General features: G+C 44.9%; 1 protein-coding gene across 3 annotated transcripts in view; it reads left to right on the top strand.

Moving 5' to 3' along the window:
* The first annotated feature begins 2,397 nt into the window (after positions 1-2,397).
* The window catches only part of SERINC5 (serine incorporator 5), a 99,771-nt gene continuing 85,736 nt past the window's right edge, over positions 2,398-16,432 (top strand). For all 3 annotated transcript variants that reach the window (XM_027605391.2, XM_027605390.2, XM_027605389.2), the window contains exon 1: positions 2,398-2,538. In XM_027605391.2, coding sequence (XP_027461192.1) covers positions 2,512-2,538 — 27 coding nt within the window. In that variant the 5' untranslated portion in view covers positions 2,398-2,511. The remainder of the gene's footprint in view (positions 2,539-16,432) is intronic.

Genomic DNA, 16,432 nt, shown 5'->3' with positions numbered 1-16,432 from the left:
TTAAGATGCCACTGTTTTATGTTATGTCTGCTGACATTACTTTTATTCTTGTTAACCGAGCACAGATGCAAAGGATGCTACCAACCAGACCTTAAATAGTAACCGCACAACCTCAGAGCTAGGAAGGTGGTAACAGCTCCACACAAGGCCGCCTTCTTGTGAGCTCTTCCAGCAGGGAGGGTGGGGGAATCAGCTTGCACCGATTATTTCTTATCTTTTAAACTTGTTTATTAATACCAATCAGGGCTGTTATTTAGTCAGTGCTTAAGAAGGCCAGGCCCTGTTCAGCATGGTCTGTAGGGGTGAATTTATCTAATCTGTGGAGAGTGTGTTATTAGCCCTGTTTTGCAGATGGTAACACTGAGACTAAGAGGTGGTCCAGCCAGTTCTCCGTAGAGTTAAAATTTGCAACTTCGTGACTCTGGAAGCTCAGGCTTCCAGTCTGCTTTTCCATACCTTGGGGCAGGGTTGACAAATCCCCGGGTTATTAATTCTTGTGTTAGCTCTCTGGGAGGTTGGCATTGATATAGTCACAGAACCCTTCCACGTTGGCATGGATTTGGCAAAAAGAGCACAGGAATCAGGGTCAGGAGGCCTGATCCTTCTACCAGTTCTGCCTCTATCCCAGTGGTTGTTGGTGAGAATTCTCTGCCTTCTTGAGCCTCAGTTTCCTTAACTGGATAGGAGGCCTGGATCCCAGACAGCTCAAACATATGTAAATGTCACACCTCCACTTTCCCAGAAGCTGCCTAGCTCTTCCCACCCACCTGGACAGACACTCTAGGTATCCAACTAATCTCCCCAGGTGAGAAATGGGCCAGAGTGGATGAGTTGGGGGCCACCAGGGAGCAGGGTGCTGTGCTGGTCTGCTACTATTTATGTTGCTTTAAATTTTTTTTTGTTTTATTATTTCCAAATTTTAATTAGAGCCAATTCTCATTACTTTCCATGGCTCTGAGTAGGTCCCGTTCTATTACTTTTCTTCCTCTAAATTCTGGCATTTGAGATTCTAGGAGATCCTGCATGGCTCATAAAACCTCAGGACCAGTTCCCATCCGACTTTCCTCCCACTCTCCAGCTTGTATTCTGCCCAACAATATACTTCTTGGCCAAGGGCTCTGTCTTGGAAGTGACTTCATTTAAGGGCAAGACTTGCATCAAGTGCAAGGGGATCTGGCAAGTGAATTCCAGGCCCAATTTTGCTTCTTTAGCTTTGCTGTGAAGCTTTGGGCAAGTTGTCTAACTTCAGAGCCTTATTTCTAAAATGGGTACTGTTACGTTCTAAGTAAAAGGGCTTGGGGCAAAGTACATACTAACGAACTTTTTTTTTTCATTTTTCTTTATTTTTTAAAATTTTATTATGTTATGTTAATCACCATACCTTACATCATTAGTTTTTGATATAGTGTTCCATGATTCATTGTTTGCGTATAACACCCAGTGCTCCATTCAATAGTTCCCTCTTTAATACCCATCACCAGGCTAACCCATCCTCCCAACCCCCTCCCCTCTACAACCCTCAGTTTGTTTCTCAGAGTCCCTAGTCTCTCATGGTTCGTCTCCCCATCCGATTTCCCCTCCTCTCTTGATGTGGCTGTGAGGAGAGCAGATTTGGGTGGCGAGAACTAGGGGCGCTATCTTCTGCATGTAATAAGCAATTACTGGGGACCCTTTTAAAAGTGAGGTGGGTGAAAGGAAGCAGGGATGCAAAGCGAGTCCATGCGCAGGGATGGAGGCTGGAAAATAGATCAATTACCAGGGAAGCGAAAAGGGCTCTCACCGAATCCCCCAAAGTGCCGTGGGAAAGACAGGGCCGAAAAGCCAAGTGCCCATGGCTTCAGAGAAGCTTGGGAAGAGGGGACTTCTCCAAAGTTTAGTTTTCCTGGCAGAGTAGGGAGATAAAGGTATTTCAGAAACAGGGATCCAGGGGAGATCTCAGTCGGCGCGAGGCAGAGAGCCGACCAGCACTTGGTGGTCCATCCCCACTGCGTCGGTTCGGTGCAGGTCACTCCGCAATCGCTCAGTTAAGGATCTGAGCTTTACAGGAGTTAGCCATCATATCTTTCATCGGAGCCGGGGGAGGAGGGGGGCAGACTGAGCGCCGAAATGCCGGCGTGCGTAGAAGCACTGGGACGCCGGGCCCGCCCGATGGTGGGCGGACTTCGGAGCCCAGCGCCGCACCGGGAAGTGATCGCCGCCGCTCCGCCGCCTGACGCCAGCGGAAGTGCGAGCCCGGGGCGAGCCTGCCAGGCGGAGGAGCGCCCGGGAAGGGGCGGGAGCGGGGCGGGGCTGAGGGCGGCCGTGGCTCGAGGGGGGGGGTGGGCGGGGCCTGCGGCGGTGGGGCGGGGCTTGGCGGTGGTTGTTTTCACCCAGGCTGCGGTGCCTGGTTTTCGACTGGGGCTGCTCGGCGTGGAGGAGTGAGCTGCTCCAGAAAGGGGCGGTCGCCGCTGGAGGTAGCCAGGAGGGCCAGAGCGGAGCGGGCGAGTAAGCCCGTGGTCGTCGGCCGCCGCGATGTCAGCGCAGTGCTGTGCAGGCCAGGTGAGCTGGGGGGAGGTCAGGGGGGCGATGGATCGGGCTACGGGACCAGGCGCCTAGGCCACGGCCGGCTTCCCTGCATGCGCGCCCCAGATCCGCGGCTGTAAGTGGGCCGGGGGGTGGGTCGTCTGGGGTTGACACTGCGCAGACTGGATGAGTGCCTCGGGCCGGAGCACGGCGCGCAGCCGTCGGGGAAACCCTGTGCCGTGGGCGGGCTGGAGAGACACGGGGAAGCCCGAGAGGAGACCCCGAGATCTTCCCGTCAGGTCTTAGGGACTTCGCTTAGGGCGGGGCAGGCAGGGCTCGGGCCAAGGAACCTGACTGTCCGCGGAGAATTTCGCCTCCTCCATTTGGCACGAGTGTGTGGTGCTGAGCACGGTAGCCCACCGGCTCTGCCTACTCGAAGAGCCCAGAAAAAGACGTGCGTTTGGGCAACGTTTCCTTTCTCATGCCGCGAACAAAATTCGGATCATATGGCCCAGGCAGCTTGCACTTGGCACCTAGCAAACCTAGAGCATTGGCTCTGGTGCCTTCGAGAACGTCTCGAAACCTTGTTTCCAAACTATGTTGCTCAGGGCCGGGTGCAGGGAACACTCAGCCCTGCTTCCTGAGTTTCCCGACGCAACCCTGGCTGGACGCAGCCCGGCCGCCTGGGCAGAGCGCGAGCCTTCCCGTCCCTCCTTTTACCTGAACTTGCCAGTTACACTCATATAATATCTTAAAACATACATGTCTACTTGGGATAGGCGACTCCTACTGGTTAGTAGCGCATCTGGGGAGAATTACTAGGTTTTAACTCTTTTAATGCTAATTTCACGCCTTACCGCTGAGTAAGAAACTACGAAGTAGGTAAAGTCTTAATGGATGTGGAGCTCCCTCCTCCCTAGTCTGTACAGCAAGCATTTCTGTACACAATTTTAATGGTGCGTTTTTTCAAATGAATCCAACTCCGGGGGCATTCAGGTACTGGGATGTTCTTGCTTTCTAATACATTCAACCTTAGGGCAATCAAGGCCAGTCCGTAAGTGATGGAGGGGTTAAACTGTGAGTTTCTGTAACTGGCCGATTATCCTGGCAGATAATCTGTCCCCCTTCCAGTGGGTATGTGAAGTTATCCTGGTTTTTGAGGTCTAATACTGTATTATTGGCATGCATTCACGTTGACCTTTTCAAACATGAGGAAATTGAGGTTTTTGTGGGTTTTTTTAGATTTTTATTCTTAAGTAATCTGCATACCGAACCTGGGGTTCAAACTCACAACCCCAAGACCAAGAGTCTCGTGGTCCACCGACTGAGCCAGCCAGGCGCTCCTGAAAATTGAGGTTTTTAACTTGAGGTGTAATGACTTGCCTTAAGTCAGGCAAGGAGAGAGATGGTGCTTACCACCTTGACAGGGCTTTTGAGACCAAGGTGGATGGGAAAGGCTATTTTCTGAATGTTCCCAATCTCAAAGTGTTGCAAATCTTTAATTGTTGTTGTTTGAGATGCTTTACAATTTGATGCCACACTTCCCATTATTTAGTAATTACAGATATTTAGGGGCATCTGTCCTCCCCTAGTCCCTTGAAAGCCCCTTGAGGCCCTCTGTGACTCCAAGAAGCTAATTTAGGGCTTTGGAAATGATTACCGGTACTCAAGTGGTCTTGTAAAAGAATTACTGGTATGGTTGATATTTTGGCAGGATTTAATGACTTGTTTCTAAAATCCCCCTCTCAGGACTTTGGAAACAACCAAATCCTGGCTATTCATCACAGGAAAATTAACTTCTGCTTTCTCTGGGCTGCTTGAGGCAACACTGTGGTGGGTCTCAAGGCAGTGAGGGGTTGATGACACTGTGATTTCATCTGGATGGGGCTGTTAAGGAGTGTACGTTAAAGAAAACCTCATAGCACCATCAGAAGCTGAATCTACCCGGGGGGGGGGGGTGGGGGGGGGATGCCTGGGTGGCTCAGTCGGTAAGCGTCTGCCTTCGGCTAAGGTCATGATCCCAGGGTTCTGGGATCGAGCCCCGCATCGCGCTCCTCACTGAGCAGGAAGCCTGCTTCTCCCTCTTCCACTCCCCCTGCTTGTGTTCCCTCTCTCGCTGTCTCTTTCTGTCAAAAAAAAGCTAAGTCTTCCAATCTTTTCATTTAAAATTTTTTTAAAATTATAATGAATGAATGAATGAGTTTTTCTATTCTACAAATCTTGTTTAATTTGAGCACCTATGAACTGTTTTTACTCATAGTATTTCTTTTTTTTAAATTTTATTTATTTATTTGTCAGAGAGAGAGAGGGAGAGAGCGAGCGCACACAAGCAGGAGAAGTGGCAGGCAGAGGGAGAAGCAGGCTCCCCACTGAGCAAGGAGCCCGATGTGGGACTCAATCTCAGGACCCTGGGATCACGACCTGAGCTGAAGGCTGATGCTTAACCGACTGAGCCACCCAGGCTTCCCTCGCACAGCATTTCTGATAAATGTGTAGGGTCCCCCCGCCCCCACACCAACCAGTTTCCCAACTCCCTGCACACCAACTGGACTTAAAACAATTCAATTCAGTTATGACACCACAGGCTTAGTCGGATAAGACTGTCTTACCCCGAATTTCAGATGCCAGTCACAAGTCTCCTGGGCCTCCCATACCTGGGAAAAAAACCAAATCTCTGATTCTCGTTATATCACAATATCACAGCACCTACTATGTCCCAGGAGCTAGGGATAGGGCAGTGAGCCAGGCAGACATCATCTCTGCCCTCAGTCGTCCTGTTGTGGGTGGGGGCATCCCATAAGCATGTTAACAATGAAACGGTCAGTACTAGTACTGTAACCAGCCCTGGTGGCAGAGGGGCTTTGGGTAGCTTGCTGGGGAAGCCTGTCTGAGAAGATGCTCCTGGAACTGAGACTGATCAGTAAGGAGAGGCATCCATGGCAAGGTCTGGGTAAGGGTCCTTTCAGGGTTTTCGAGGAACAGAAGGGAGTCCAGGGTGTCATCAGTGAAGCAGATGAGGTGGAGAGGCAGGCAGGTCCGGATGTGGCCAGCCACTGTCAGCCACGTTTGGAGTTCGGGTTTTGTTCCTGTTCCAGTGAGGGCTGTGGTTTGATTTACGCTTAGATCACTTTGGGAGCTGTGAAGACTCAGCCGTATCAGGGACTAGGGTGGAGGCAGGGAGAGCAGTCAGAGCTGTTCATTCAGTGGATATTTTTTAACTGCCGCCTCTGTGTGCAAGCAGGCTGTAGCAGTGAGTGCAAATGCCTCCCGATGGAGCTGAAATCTTGGCCATCTGCTGTTGCTTATGGTCCGAGGAGGTGAGCGTGTTTTACCTGACCATAGGCTGTTGTGTTTACAGTGCGATGTTGTGGGCTTCTGGGCTAATTTTAGAGGTAGAATTGGACTTTTGTGTGGATTAGAAGTGGGGTGTGGGAATGAGAGCGATTCTGGATTTGTCCCCGGCAACTGGATTGATGATGGTGCCATTTACTAGGTGAGATAGGAGGCTAAAGATTTTATTTATTTGTTTGATAGAAAGGGTGAGTGAGAGAGAGAACACAAGCAGGGGACAGAGGCAGAGGGAGAAGCAGACTCCCCCGCTGAGCAGGGAGCCCAACGCGGGGCTCGATCCCAGGACCCCGGGATCATGACCCGAGCCAAAGGCAGACAACTGACTGAGCCACTCAGGTGCCCCCAGTTGGATGTTTAAATTGGGAGAAGTTTGGGGGCACCTGGCTGGCACAGTTGGTAGAGGATGCGACTCTTGATCTTGGGGTTGAGTTCCAAACCCACATTGGGTGTAGAGATTACCTAAAAATAAAATCTTAAAAAAAAAAAGTTGGGAGAAATTTGAGGTTGGTAATAGAAATTTTGGGGACTTTAAGTGAAGACCTTTAGGAAAAATGTGTAAGCCAGAAAAGTGTTACGGACTCAGGTCAGGGTTTGAATTGGGTAATCTGGACAACCAGGGCTGGTGTGAATGTATGCATTTTACCTACCCTCTATTATCCTCGGTTTTCCTCAATTGTAGAATGGGTGTGATAATACCTCCTGGGGTTATTTTGAGGATTACATGGGATCTAGACATACAGTCTCTAAAACATGGTTTGGCACAGAGTAAGGGAACCCCAAAACTCTTAGTTTGTTACTGGCCAATACCCACCTGCACCTGGACATTCTCCATGTCATCTTATTTTTGCACAGACTCTGATAAGCACTTAGATTTTGCTTATGCTGTTGCTAATGGAAGGAGAGATGACAGGAGAGAGTGGTCACTCAACACTTTGTGGGTACCCAGCGCTGTGGCAGGTTCCTGAAGACTGGATGATGAACAAAGCTTCCTTGCTCTCCTGACACTTAAGGGCTAGTTGGGGGTGGAAATGTGGGGCAAGCTAGCTACAGACAATGACAGTACACACTGTCAGTGGTGAAATGAGTTGTGTAATTGAAAAGTCTAGACAGTGCTTTCAGGGCAATTTGAGAATAAAGCTTGACAGGATTTACTCCAGGCAAGTGTAAGCATTAAGGATAGTAGTAACAATTGCTGAAGTTTATTTCCTGTCCACAATGTGCTTGCTGTTGTCTACCTACCTGTCGCTGTTATAGCGTACATTTTTCACAACCTAAAGGGGCGATCAATGTTCTAATTGGCCTCCTTTTGCAGGGAAGGCAACTGAAGTACAGAGAAATAAATGAACTTGACTGATATTACATGGTGGTGGAGCCAGGCCTTGAACACTGGTCTATCTGAATCAAGTTGGGGCTCTTAACTACAAGACTGCCATCCTTTATTATTCTGATTATGTATAAATAATCAGTATCAGTTGCTCATTAATGTGTGTATCATGGGCCTCAGGCAGTTTTGAATACACAGCTACTGGACTGCTTTGATAGATACTGGTAGTTGCCAGTGGTTGTGGGTGGGTAGGGCTTAGCTTCTTCCAGACGAAATTCTACCACACATGCAGATGTTTATTGGCAGGCAGGTACAGCACAGTTACGCAACCTGAGCTGAGGCTTCATTAAGTCCCAGCTCTTTGACCTTCTTGGTACATTGACATGGAACTTGCACGTTCACCTGCATCACCAGACGCAGCTGTATTCTAGCGTGCAGGACCTTACCAAGGCTGCCAAACTAGCAGGACCACATGGATGGATCACAGCCATGGTGCCATTCCTGGGGTGCACATTCACTCTCCAGTGGTGGTCGAGCCAGTTCATGTAAGGGCATGAATGCCCTGGCCAAGGTATTTCCAGCCAGATCGTATTAATCACTGAGACTTTCCCCAATGAAAGCCCATTTCTAATGTCTGTTAACGTTAGTTTTAAGTCTCGAATGCCACTAGGAACTATCCATGGTCAAAGACACATAAAGCTAGATGTTAAAGCAGTGGAAACCTTTTATTCTGTAGCCACTGACAGTGGGGAAAAGAGCTGAGCTCTATTCCCATTTGCCCTGAGTTTTCAAGGGGGAATGAGGGAGTAGGGAGGAGTGAGTGGGGCCCAGTAGAGTTAGGGAAGTGAAGAGTTACAGGAGTGGTTAGTGTCCTTGTGATTAGGCCAGCTGTGTCTGCTAGTTGGCAAGTTAAGATTGTCCTTCCACTGAGACTGTCCTTCTTGATGATTATTTTTCCAAGGAATGGCATGTGGGTCCTTGAGGAAGACACTCCAGAGTCATAGGAAATACATATACGTCTCAAAGGGACAGGAAGGATTCATAATCGTAAGCCCTCTTTGGTAGATGCTCTAAGAAAGGGAGGCCAGGGCCTATCTCAGGTGTTGGCTAGGGTTTGTGCAGAGTGGCTTTGTGCCAAGATTTCTTGGGAGTTTTCACCATTTCTCACCATAACTATGCGGGTTAACAAAACCTGGGTTCATCGGAGTTAGAGGTCACCAAAGCCCATGTAGGAGACTTAGAGTGTGGCCTCTGAGGAAGTGTTAGCTGTCATCAGGGGATCTGATCACCTCCAGACTGGAGCTTAAAACACACACACGCACACGCACACGCACGCACGCATGCATGCATGCGTGCATGGACAGGAATTGTTTCTTGGTTACTCCATGTATGGGCTTCCTCTCTCCCCCTAGACAGAGCTCATACTATGACCTCGCTGAACCCCCTGTTAGTGCTTTTGGTTACAAAACTCTCCCTACAGCTCTTTGTTTATGGTGATTGGAAATATTAGGTCCTCATGATATCATGTGATGCTTCCACCCTTGGAAGGGATCCAGGCACAAAAGTTCATTCTATCCGTGACTGGTGTGTTTTTGAACTTTTGGGGGGTATTTGTGAAACGGGGACAAACATCACACTTATCACCCAGAGAACCATATTCTGATATTTTAAAGTCCAGCCACCCATATTTAGTATATATGATTTTACTTTGCAAAATTAGGGTTATGCTGTAGGTGCTGTATTTTGTCCTACTCTTTTTGTGGAATTCCTGGGTGCTCAAGGGAGTTTTTTGTTTTGTTTTATTTTGTTTTTAACTAATCTCTACTCCCAATGTGGGGCTCAACTCACAACCCCGAGATCAAGAATTGCAGGTGCCCCTTGGTCAGGGAGGTTTTTAACAGACACAAGCCACTCCTTTGCAGCCATTAATGGTTTTTGGGCTGACATTCAGGTGTAGGTATTCTTTTGCCTTCAAACATGATGACTTCTCCAGAGGTGTTAAATAAAGTTGAATGAGTGAAAGTTACTTAATAAGCATAATAGGTTTGTGTGTTTTTTTATTTCTAAAAGATCAAAAATAATGAAGAAAATCTGAATTACACCCCCTTTCGATGATATATTTCAGGTTTTTCTAACATTTTCTTTAACTTTGATCTTTTTCCTGACCTTTATTTATATAGCTACTACCTATCTAGATGGTGTTTGAGTCATTATTTTCCTGCTGTATGAAGGTGCTCATCTCTGTTTCAGTTACATTAAGTCTGAGTCCTGTCTTCTTATCACTAGTATCAGCACTTTTATCTTTCTGTTCATTTTTGTAAAATGCAGGCAGAATGCACTAAAGTGCCCACATAGTTGCTCTCCCACACTGACAAAGGGTGGTGATTGGCTGATGTTGAACTGTTGGCTTATATACCTCACTGGTGAGCTGATACAGAAAGAGTGTTCAGAGATGTTGTGTAGTTAGGCAAGTTTAGGTTGTTGGGGAGATAAGTCTGTCACATATCTTAAGCTGTAAAGAGTGTGAAGGTGGCCATGTTGGTTGGAGAGGTGGCGTAAGGGTTGTTCACCCGGATTTGTTTTCTTGGGCTGCTTTATAGCTGACCTGGGCGAGCTGACAAATAGCTTTGGGTTGCGTGGGATGCCGTGGCTGGGAGGGCTGAAGAGGGCCGACCTGTGGGGAGTGGAAGGCAGCCTCAGACTGTGTCTGCTAATGAGATAATCTCTTCCCCATTGCTTGATTCTGCCTGGTTTTCTGTATAAATATCACCTATAGGTTTCCCACAGCTATTCAAGATCTGGAAGTGAGTCAACTGTGAGACTTGGAAGCTTACCTTTCAGTGTCCCAGGTGTTTCATTGTTAACCGCAGGGGTAGAGCAGGGGTAGAGCAATAGGGATGGTATTGTCTACTTATATTTCAGTTCATCTATGACAATTTGACCTCAAAAAGGAAGTCCTTGGGGCACCTGGGTGGCTCTGTCCCTTAAGCATCCAACTCTTGATCTCAGCTCATCCACATTGGGTGTGGAGCCTACCAAAAGAAAAAGGAAATAGAAAAGGAAGTCCTCATGTAAGATGGTATGCAAAACTAGCCACTGACAGTTCCATTTTATCTTTTGAATTGTTTTCAGTACCTGTAATGAAAGAGGGAGCCTGCTTCTCCCTCTGCCTGCCGCTCCCCCTGCCTGCGCACTCTCTCTCTTTCTGTCAAATAAATAAATAAAATCTTTTAAAAAATTAAAAATAAAGGTCGAGGGGGTGGAAAAGGAATGGTTTTTAAAGGTAGAGAAGGATGGAAAAAGAAATTATTAGCAAAGAATCCATTGTTTTAGGCAAGGTCGCCCTCTTAGGGGAGGAGAATGGATGTATCCTTACATTTCCTGGTGCTGACAGGGATATTCCATGGCAGCTGGTTAAAGGTTGAAACTGCAGTTAGGTTAGGTAATAGGTCTTCATTTACTGATTTGGGGTCTTAACCTGAGTGACGCCATTTTGGGTGTGTGGTTTTCTATTTTTTTTTTTTTTTTAAAGATTTTATTTATTTATTCATGAGAGACAGAGAGAGAGAGACAGAGAGAGAGAGGCAGAGGGAGAAGCAGGCTCCCAGGGAGCAGGGAGCCTGATGCGGGACTCGATCCCAGTACCCTGGGATCATGACCTGAGCCGAAGGCAGATGCTTAACCATCTGAGCCACCCAGGCGCCCTGGTTTTCTTTTTAACACTGTAAAGATCCTGTGTTCTGTGTGTCGAGTCAAGCAGCACTGTTAGTGAAGTTTCGTTACATTTTGTTGTTGTCATTTGAATTTAAGATTGACATTGGATCCTGAGAGCAATATTAATCAAGTTACTAATCTGTGATTATCTTTAATGATCAGGTTTTCCAAGTAGGCTAAAGTGAACCTTTGCAAGATTTTTGAACATAATGTGGGAGTCAGTGTGGCGTGTGTGTAAGGAAATTCAAATATCAAATAATGGATTGATTTGGTTACATAAAACATCTGTTTTGAATTTTATTTTATTTTTTTTTAAGATTTATTAATTTATTTATTTCACAGAGAGACACAGCGAGAGAGGGAACACAAGCAGAGGGAGTGGCAGAGGGAGAAGCAGGCTTCCTGCCGAGCAGGGAGTCTGATGTGGGACTCCATCCCAGGATCCTGGGACCATGACCTGAGCTGAAGGCAGACGCTTAACGACTGAGCCACCCAGGCACCCATCTGTTTGAATTTTAAAGGAAACAGGATTTTACTTTGGCTTTTCTTCTGTAGTTTGCCTTCTGAGATTAAAGCTGAGCTGATGTTTAAGGAAAGCAGCTGTTACAGAAAAAGTTAGAGTGGATTTTTATCACAAATTTTTGAAACAACTTGCAGGTTTGAAGTAAGGTTGCAATATACAGTGATTAAACAGCATTTTTTCCCCCTCATGAAAACTGTCTAGTCAAAACAAAAGTAGGAAAAACACATGCACACAACCCCTTAAATCTTATTTATGCAGAGATAACCAGGAGAGCTGGAGAATCAGACTTCTGTTTAAGTATTGTTTTTATAAACTGGCCAAGTACACTTTGAAACAAAGCCCACAAGGTCTTCATAGGATTTATTTTCCAGTTTTTTTGTTCTTGCATTATATCTCAGTAATTTCACAGAGGGCTGAGTTTCCTAATGCTCTGATCCTTAGTGTATGTGGTTCACCAAAACAAGGAAGAATTCAGTCTTTTGTTGCTGACTCCATGCTCACTGAACTCCTCCAGTGGTATTCTGAGAAACAATGGCAGTATTTTGTAACCATAGCAATGAAAATGTTCTCTGTAATAGGATTCTTCATCAGTATGAATTTTCCTCAGTTTTGGTAGCATTATTCCTGTTAAATAACAAAAGATTCAACCAAGTAAAATTTAAAGACCTAATTGGCTTTACTAATCGATTCATGAATGGGCAGCTTTCCATCTAGTAAGTAGAAGGGAGCTACAAAGGTCTACAGAAAAGGAAGGGTTTTCTTTTCCTTTTTTTTTTTTAAGATTTTATCTATTTGAGAGAGAGAGAGTCTCAAGCAGTCTCTATGCTGAGCGCTGAGCCCACACGGGGCTCAATCCCATGTCCCCGAGACCAGGATCTGGGCGGAAACCAAGAGTTGGACACCCAACCGACTGTACCGTCTAGGCACCCCAAAAGGGAAGGGTTTTCAAAAGGAGGGAGAGGGAAAAAGGAGATTTTTGGTACAGAATCCATTGTTTTAGGCAATGTTGCCTTCCTAAGGGGAGCAGAAGGGGAAAGAGTCTCTCAGTAAACTTCATAGTGCTGACCAGGAAATTCTGTGTTGACTAGTTAAAAGTTATATTTTCAGGGGTTGAAACGGCAGTTCAGTTCACCTAAGGGACACCATTTGGGGCCTGTGGTTTTCTTTTTAACATTCCTAAGGAACTGGCGACTTCTTTGCTGTTTGGGGGGGGGAAGCTTACAACCCCTAAAACAATATGTCAATTGATAAACATTTACCGGGTACCTAGAATAATATTAGTTCAAGGCATTAACTAGGCCTACTTTCATGCTTGGGAGCAACTAGTGAATTGATGCTGAATAAGATCTCTCCTGGGCAGAACTTCTTCAGAGACCTGGATTCAGGTTGGTGTATCTCAGGTTTGGAGCTTTTATGCCTGTGAAAGGGGAGGAAGCAGCGGGTTCACTGGGGGAGACATTTCCTTAGGAATAAATGAACCAACCCAGGGGAGCAGGTGGGGAGCTGGGTCCTCAGGAATGGGCTCTGGTAGTTTCTGTACAGCCCTGTGGTTACATAGTGTTTCATCCGAGAGGGTTCTTGCCATTTTTCAGCTTCTCAAAGGAATCTTATGACCTCAAAAAACCTAACGTAGAACAATAAGGGAAAGACCAACAGTGGAGATATTTCCATTTAACAGACAAGACTTTCGGGGCACCTGGCTGGGTCAGTCAGTGGAGTATGCAACTCTTCATCTCGGGGTTGTAAATTTGAACCCCAGGTTGGGTGTAGAGATTACTTAAAAATAAAATCTGAAAGCAAAACAAAAAAACCAAACCCAAAACTTTAAAAGGCATTGCTGTAGCAAACATAGAAGGAGAATAAAGCAATGGAGGGTACAGCCTGCCTGGAAAGGAAAGAGCATGGGGGTTTGGGGTGGGAGAGGTTTTGGCTTTGTCAGATGACACCCTACACCCTAGAAGTTCTTAAGGGAGAGTCCAAGATTCCTGGGGGTTTTGGCAGCCTTGGTTTCCAAGGAGCAGGAGCTATGGCACTGTGGGTTAGAGACTACTGGGGAGCTAAGGAACTGATCTTTTAAGCTAGGGTTATGATCTTTTAAGACCCGGGGCAATGGAGGGGAGATCAGTAGCTAGATGTGGGAGATGTGGCATTTCAGTGGAATGTGGTTTGGGGTGTTAAAAAATAAAATTCAACTGAGTAAAATTGAAGATCTAATTGGCCTTATTAAATGGTTCTTGAATTGGGGGGCGACTGACTGGCTCAGTCAGTGGAGCATGGGATTCTTGATTTCAGGGTTGTAGGTTCAGGTCCCATGTTGGGTATAGAGATTACTTAAAAATAAAAAGAAAAATTTTTTTTGAAAAAAACCCAATTCATGAATTGGGCAGCATCCTATCTAGCAAATAGAAAGGAGCTTCAAGAAGTTTTGGGAAATGGGAGGTTTTTATAGGAAGGAGAGTGGGGCAAGGAAGTTATTAGCAAAAAAAAGAAAGAAAAAAAAAGAATGGATTGTTTTAGGCTAGGTCACTTTCCCTTAGTGGGAAGAGCAGGGAGTCTTTTTTTTTTTTAAGATTTTATTTATTTATTTGAGAGAGAGAGTGAGCAAGAGAGAGCACAAGCAGGGGGAGTGGCAGGCAGAGGGTGAAGCAGGGTCCCTACCAAGCAAGGATCCCGACGAGGGACTCTATCCCAGGACCCTGGGATCATGACCTGAGCCAAAGACAGACGCTTAACTGACTGAGTCACCCAGGCTTCCCGAGCAGGGGGTCTTAACATGCAGATTTCCTCATAGTCCTTTGCAGAGTTGGAGAGGGCCCATGTGACAGATGATCTCATTGATGCTAACTGCAAAATTCGTGACTGACTTAGGTTAAGACTGTATTTCTTGAGGGGGGTGGAGGATGGGGAGGACTACATTTCAGGGTGAGGGTAGAGCCACAATTAAGTTAGGTATTAAGCCCTGGTTTGGTTTCTTGGTCTTGTGTCCATGACTCCTGTGGTTGATTTTAGAGAGGGATCTGAACAAATTGCCCTTGTGGAGGAGGAGCAGGTTACAACCTGAACAAATCTGGGGCTGGCCCTTGGTATGCATAGTGGAGAGGCTTGGATACTTCCTGTCTCCAGATTGTAGGATGCTGAAGTTCATTTACTCTGAGTTCTGTAAGCTGCCAACATTTAGTTTGAAAAAATAAGTATTTAAAGCCATAATTTACATCCCACATATTTTGATGTTGTGTTTTTGTTATTCTGTTTAAGTATTTTCTAACTTCTCTTATGATTTATTCTTTGGCCTATGGGTTATTTAGAAGTGTGTTGTTATTTTCCAAATATTTGAGGATATTTCAGGAGTATTTTTGCTATTGAATTCAAATTTACTTTTGTGGTGATCAGAGAACATATTCTGTATATACTAATATCTTTTAAAGCTATTGTTTTATGGCCCAGACTATGATATATCTTGGTGACTGACTACCCCATGTGCCCTTGAAAAGAGCATATATTCTACAGTTATTGCGTATAGTGTTCAAGTTGATTGCTTGTGTTGCTGAAATCTCCTTTACTGATTTTTTAGTGGTGGTGGTGGTGGGGATCATCTAATTCTATCAATTACTGGGAGAAGGGTATTTTCTAAAATGATTGTGTTTTTGTCTCTCCCATTAGTTCTGTCATTTTTTGTTTAATATATTTTGAAGCTGCATTAGGTGTACACACATTTAGGATTGTTATGTTTCCTTAAGGAATTGATCCTTTATTTTTTTTTTAAGATTTACTTAATTATTTGAGAGAGAGAGAGTGTGTGTGCACACACAAGTGGGGGAGGGGCAGAGAAGAGAGAGAATCTCAAGCAGATACCCTGCTGGGCGAGTATTCGGATGCAGGGCTCCATCCCAAGACCCTGAGATCATTACCTGACCTGAAATCAAGAGTCAGATGCTTAACTGACTGAGCCACTCAGGGCTCCTGAATGAATCCTTTAATAAAATGATCTCATTTATCTCTCGAAATGCTCTTTATCTTCAAGTTTTTGTCTGATGGCCATACTACCCTTTTAACTTTCAATCCATTTGTGTCTCTTATCTTTTTTTTTTTTTTAAGTAAGCTCTATGCTCAATGTGGGGCTTTAATTCATGACCCACAGATCAAGAGTTGCATGCTGTACTGACTTGGGTCAGCCAAGTGCCCCATCAACCCATTTGTGTCTTATATTTAAAAATATGTGTCTTATAAACAGTGTGTAGTTGGGACTTGCTTTTTGATCCAGCCTGACAATCTTAGCCTTTTAATTGGATGATTAGATCATTTACATTTAATGTAATTATTCGTGTTTGAACGTAAGGCTATGTAAGGCCATTTTCATTTCCCCTTCTTTCTTTTTTATCTTTTTTTGGGGGGAGGGATATTAGTTGAATATTTTTAAGCATTCTATCCTCCTTTATTGCCTTTTTATTTCTTATAGTGTTGTTTTAAGGATTACAGTATTGTAGCATCTTGAAGAAGGGATATGAATCAGAATTTCACCATTAGTGATGGAAACTCTTATAGGTGGGTCAATTTACTATATATTTACTGAGTATAGCAAATGATGAATTAAGTAGTGTTCATGAGATTTTAAAACTGTATTTTCTGCTTTATAAAAATAATACATAGTTATCATAAAAAATCTGGGAAATACAGGAAAGAATAAAGAGGAAAGTAAATATTGTTTATAATCCCAGAGAGAACAAACCCTGTTAGTGTTTTTTTTAATTCTAGTATTAAAATACAATAAATTAGACTTTACTTTATGTACTATTTTATACCCTAACTTATTATCACATGATACTGTGAACATTTTTACATGTCATAGGAATTCTTGTTACATATTGTAGGAATTTTTTTTTTTTTTTTTTTGCATCTTGGTGATCACATTTATTGAAAGGGTTGGAAAAAAATTAAAATGCCCTTTAGCTTAAGAATTTTTTAGTTATCTGCAAATCAACTCGTTTCAGGAGTGGAAGAATCCTTGGTCATTTCTTAAT

This window comes from Zalophus californianus, chromosome 5 (assembly GCF_009762305.2).
Source record: "Zalophus californianus isolate mZalCal1 chromosome 5, mZalCal1.pri.v2, whole genome shotgun sequence".
Classification (NCBI taxonomy): domain Eukaryota; kingdom Metazoa; phylum Chordata; class Mammalia; order Carnivora; family Otariidae; genus Zalophus; species Zalophus californianus.
This window is presented reverse-complemented; position numbering and strand designations above follow the sequence as displayed.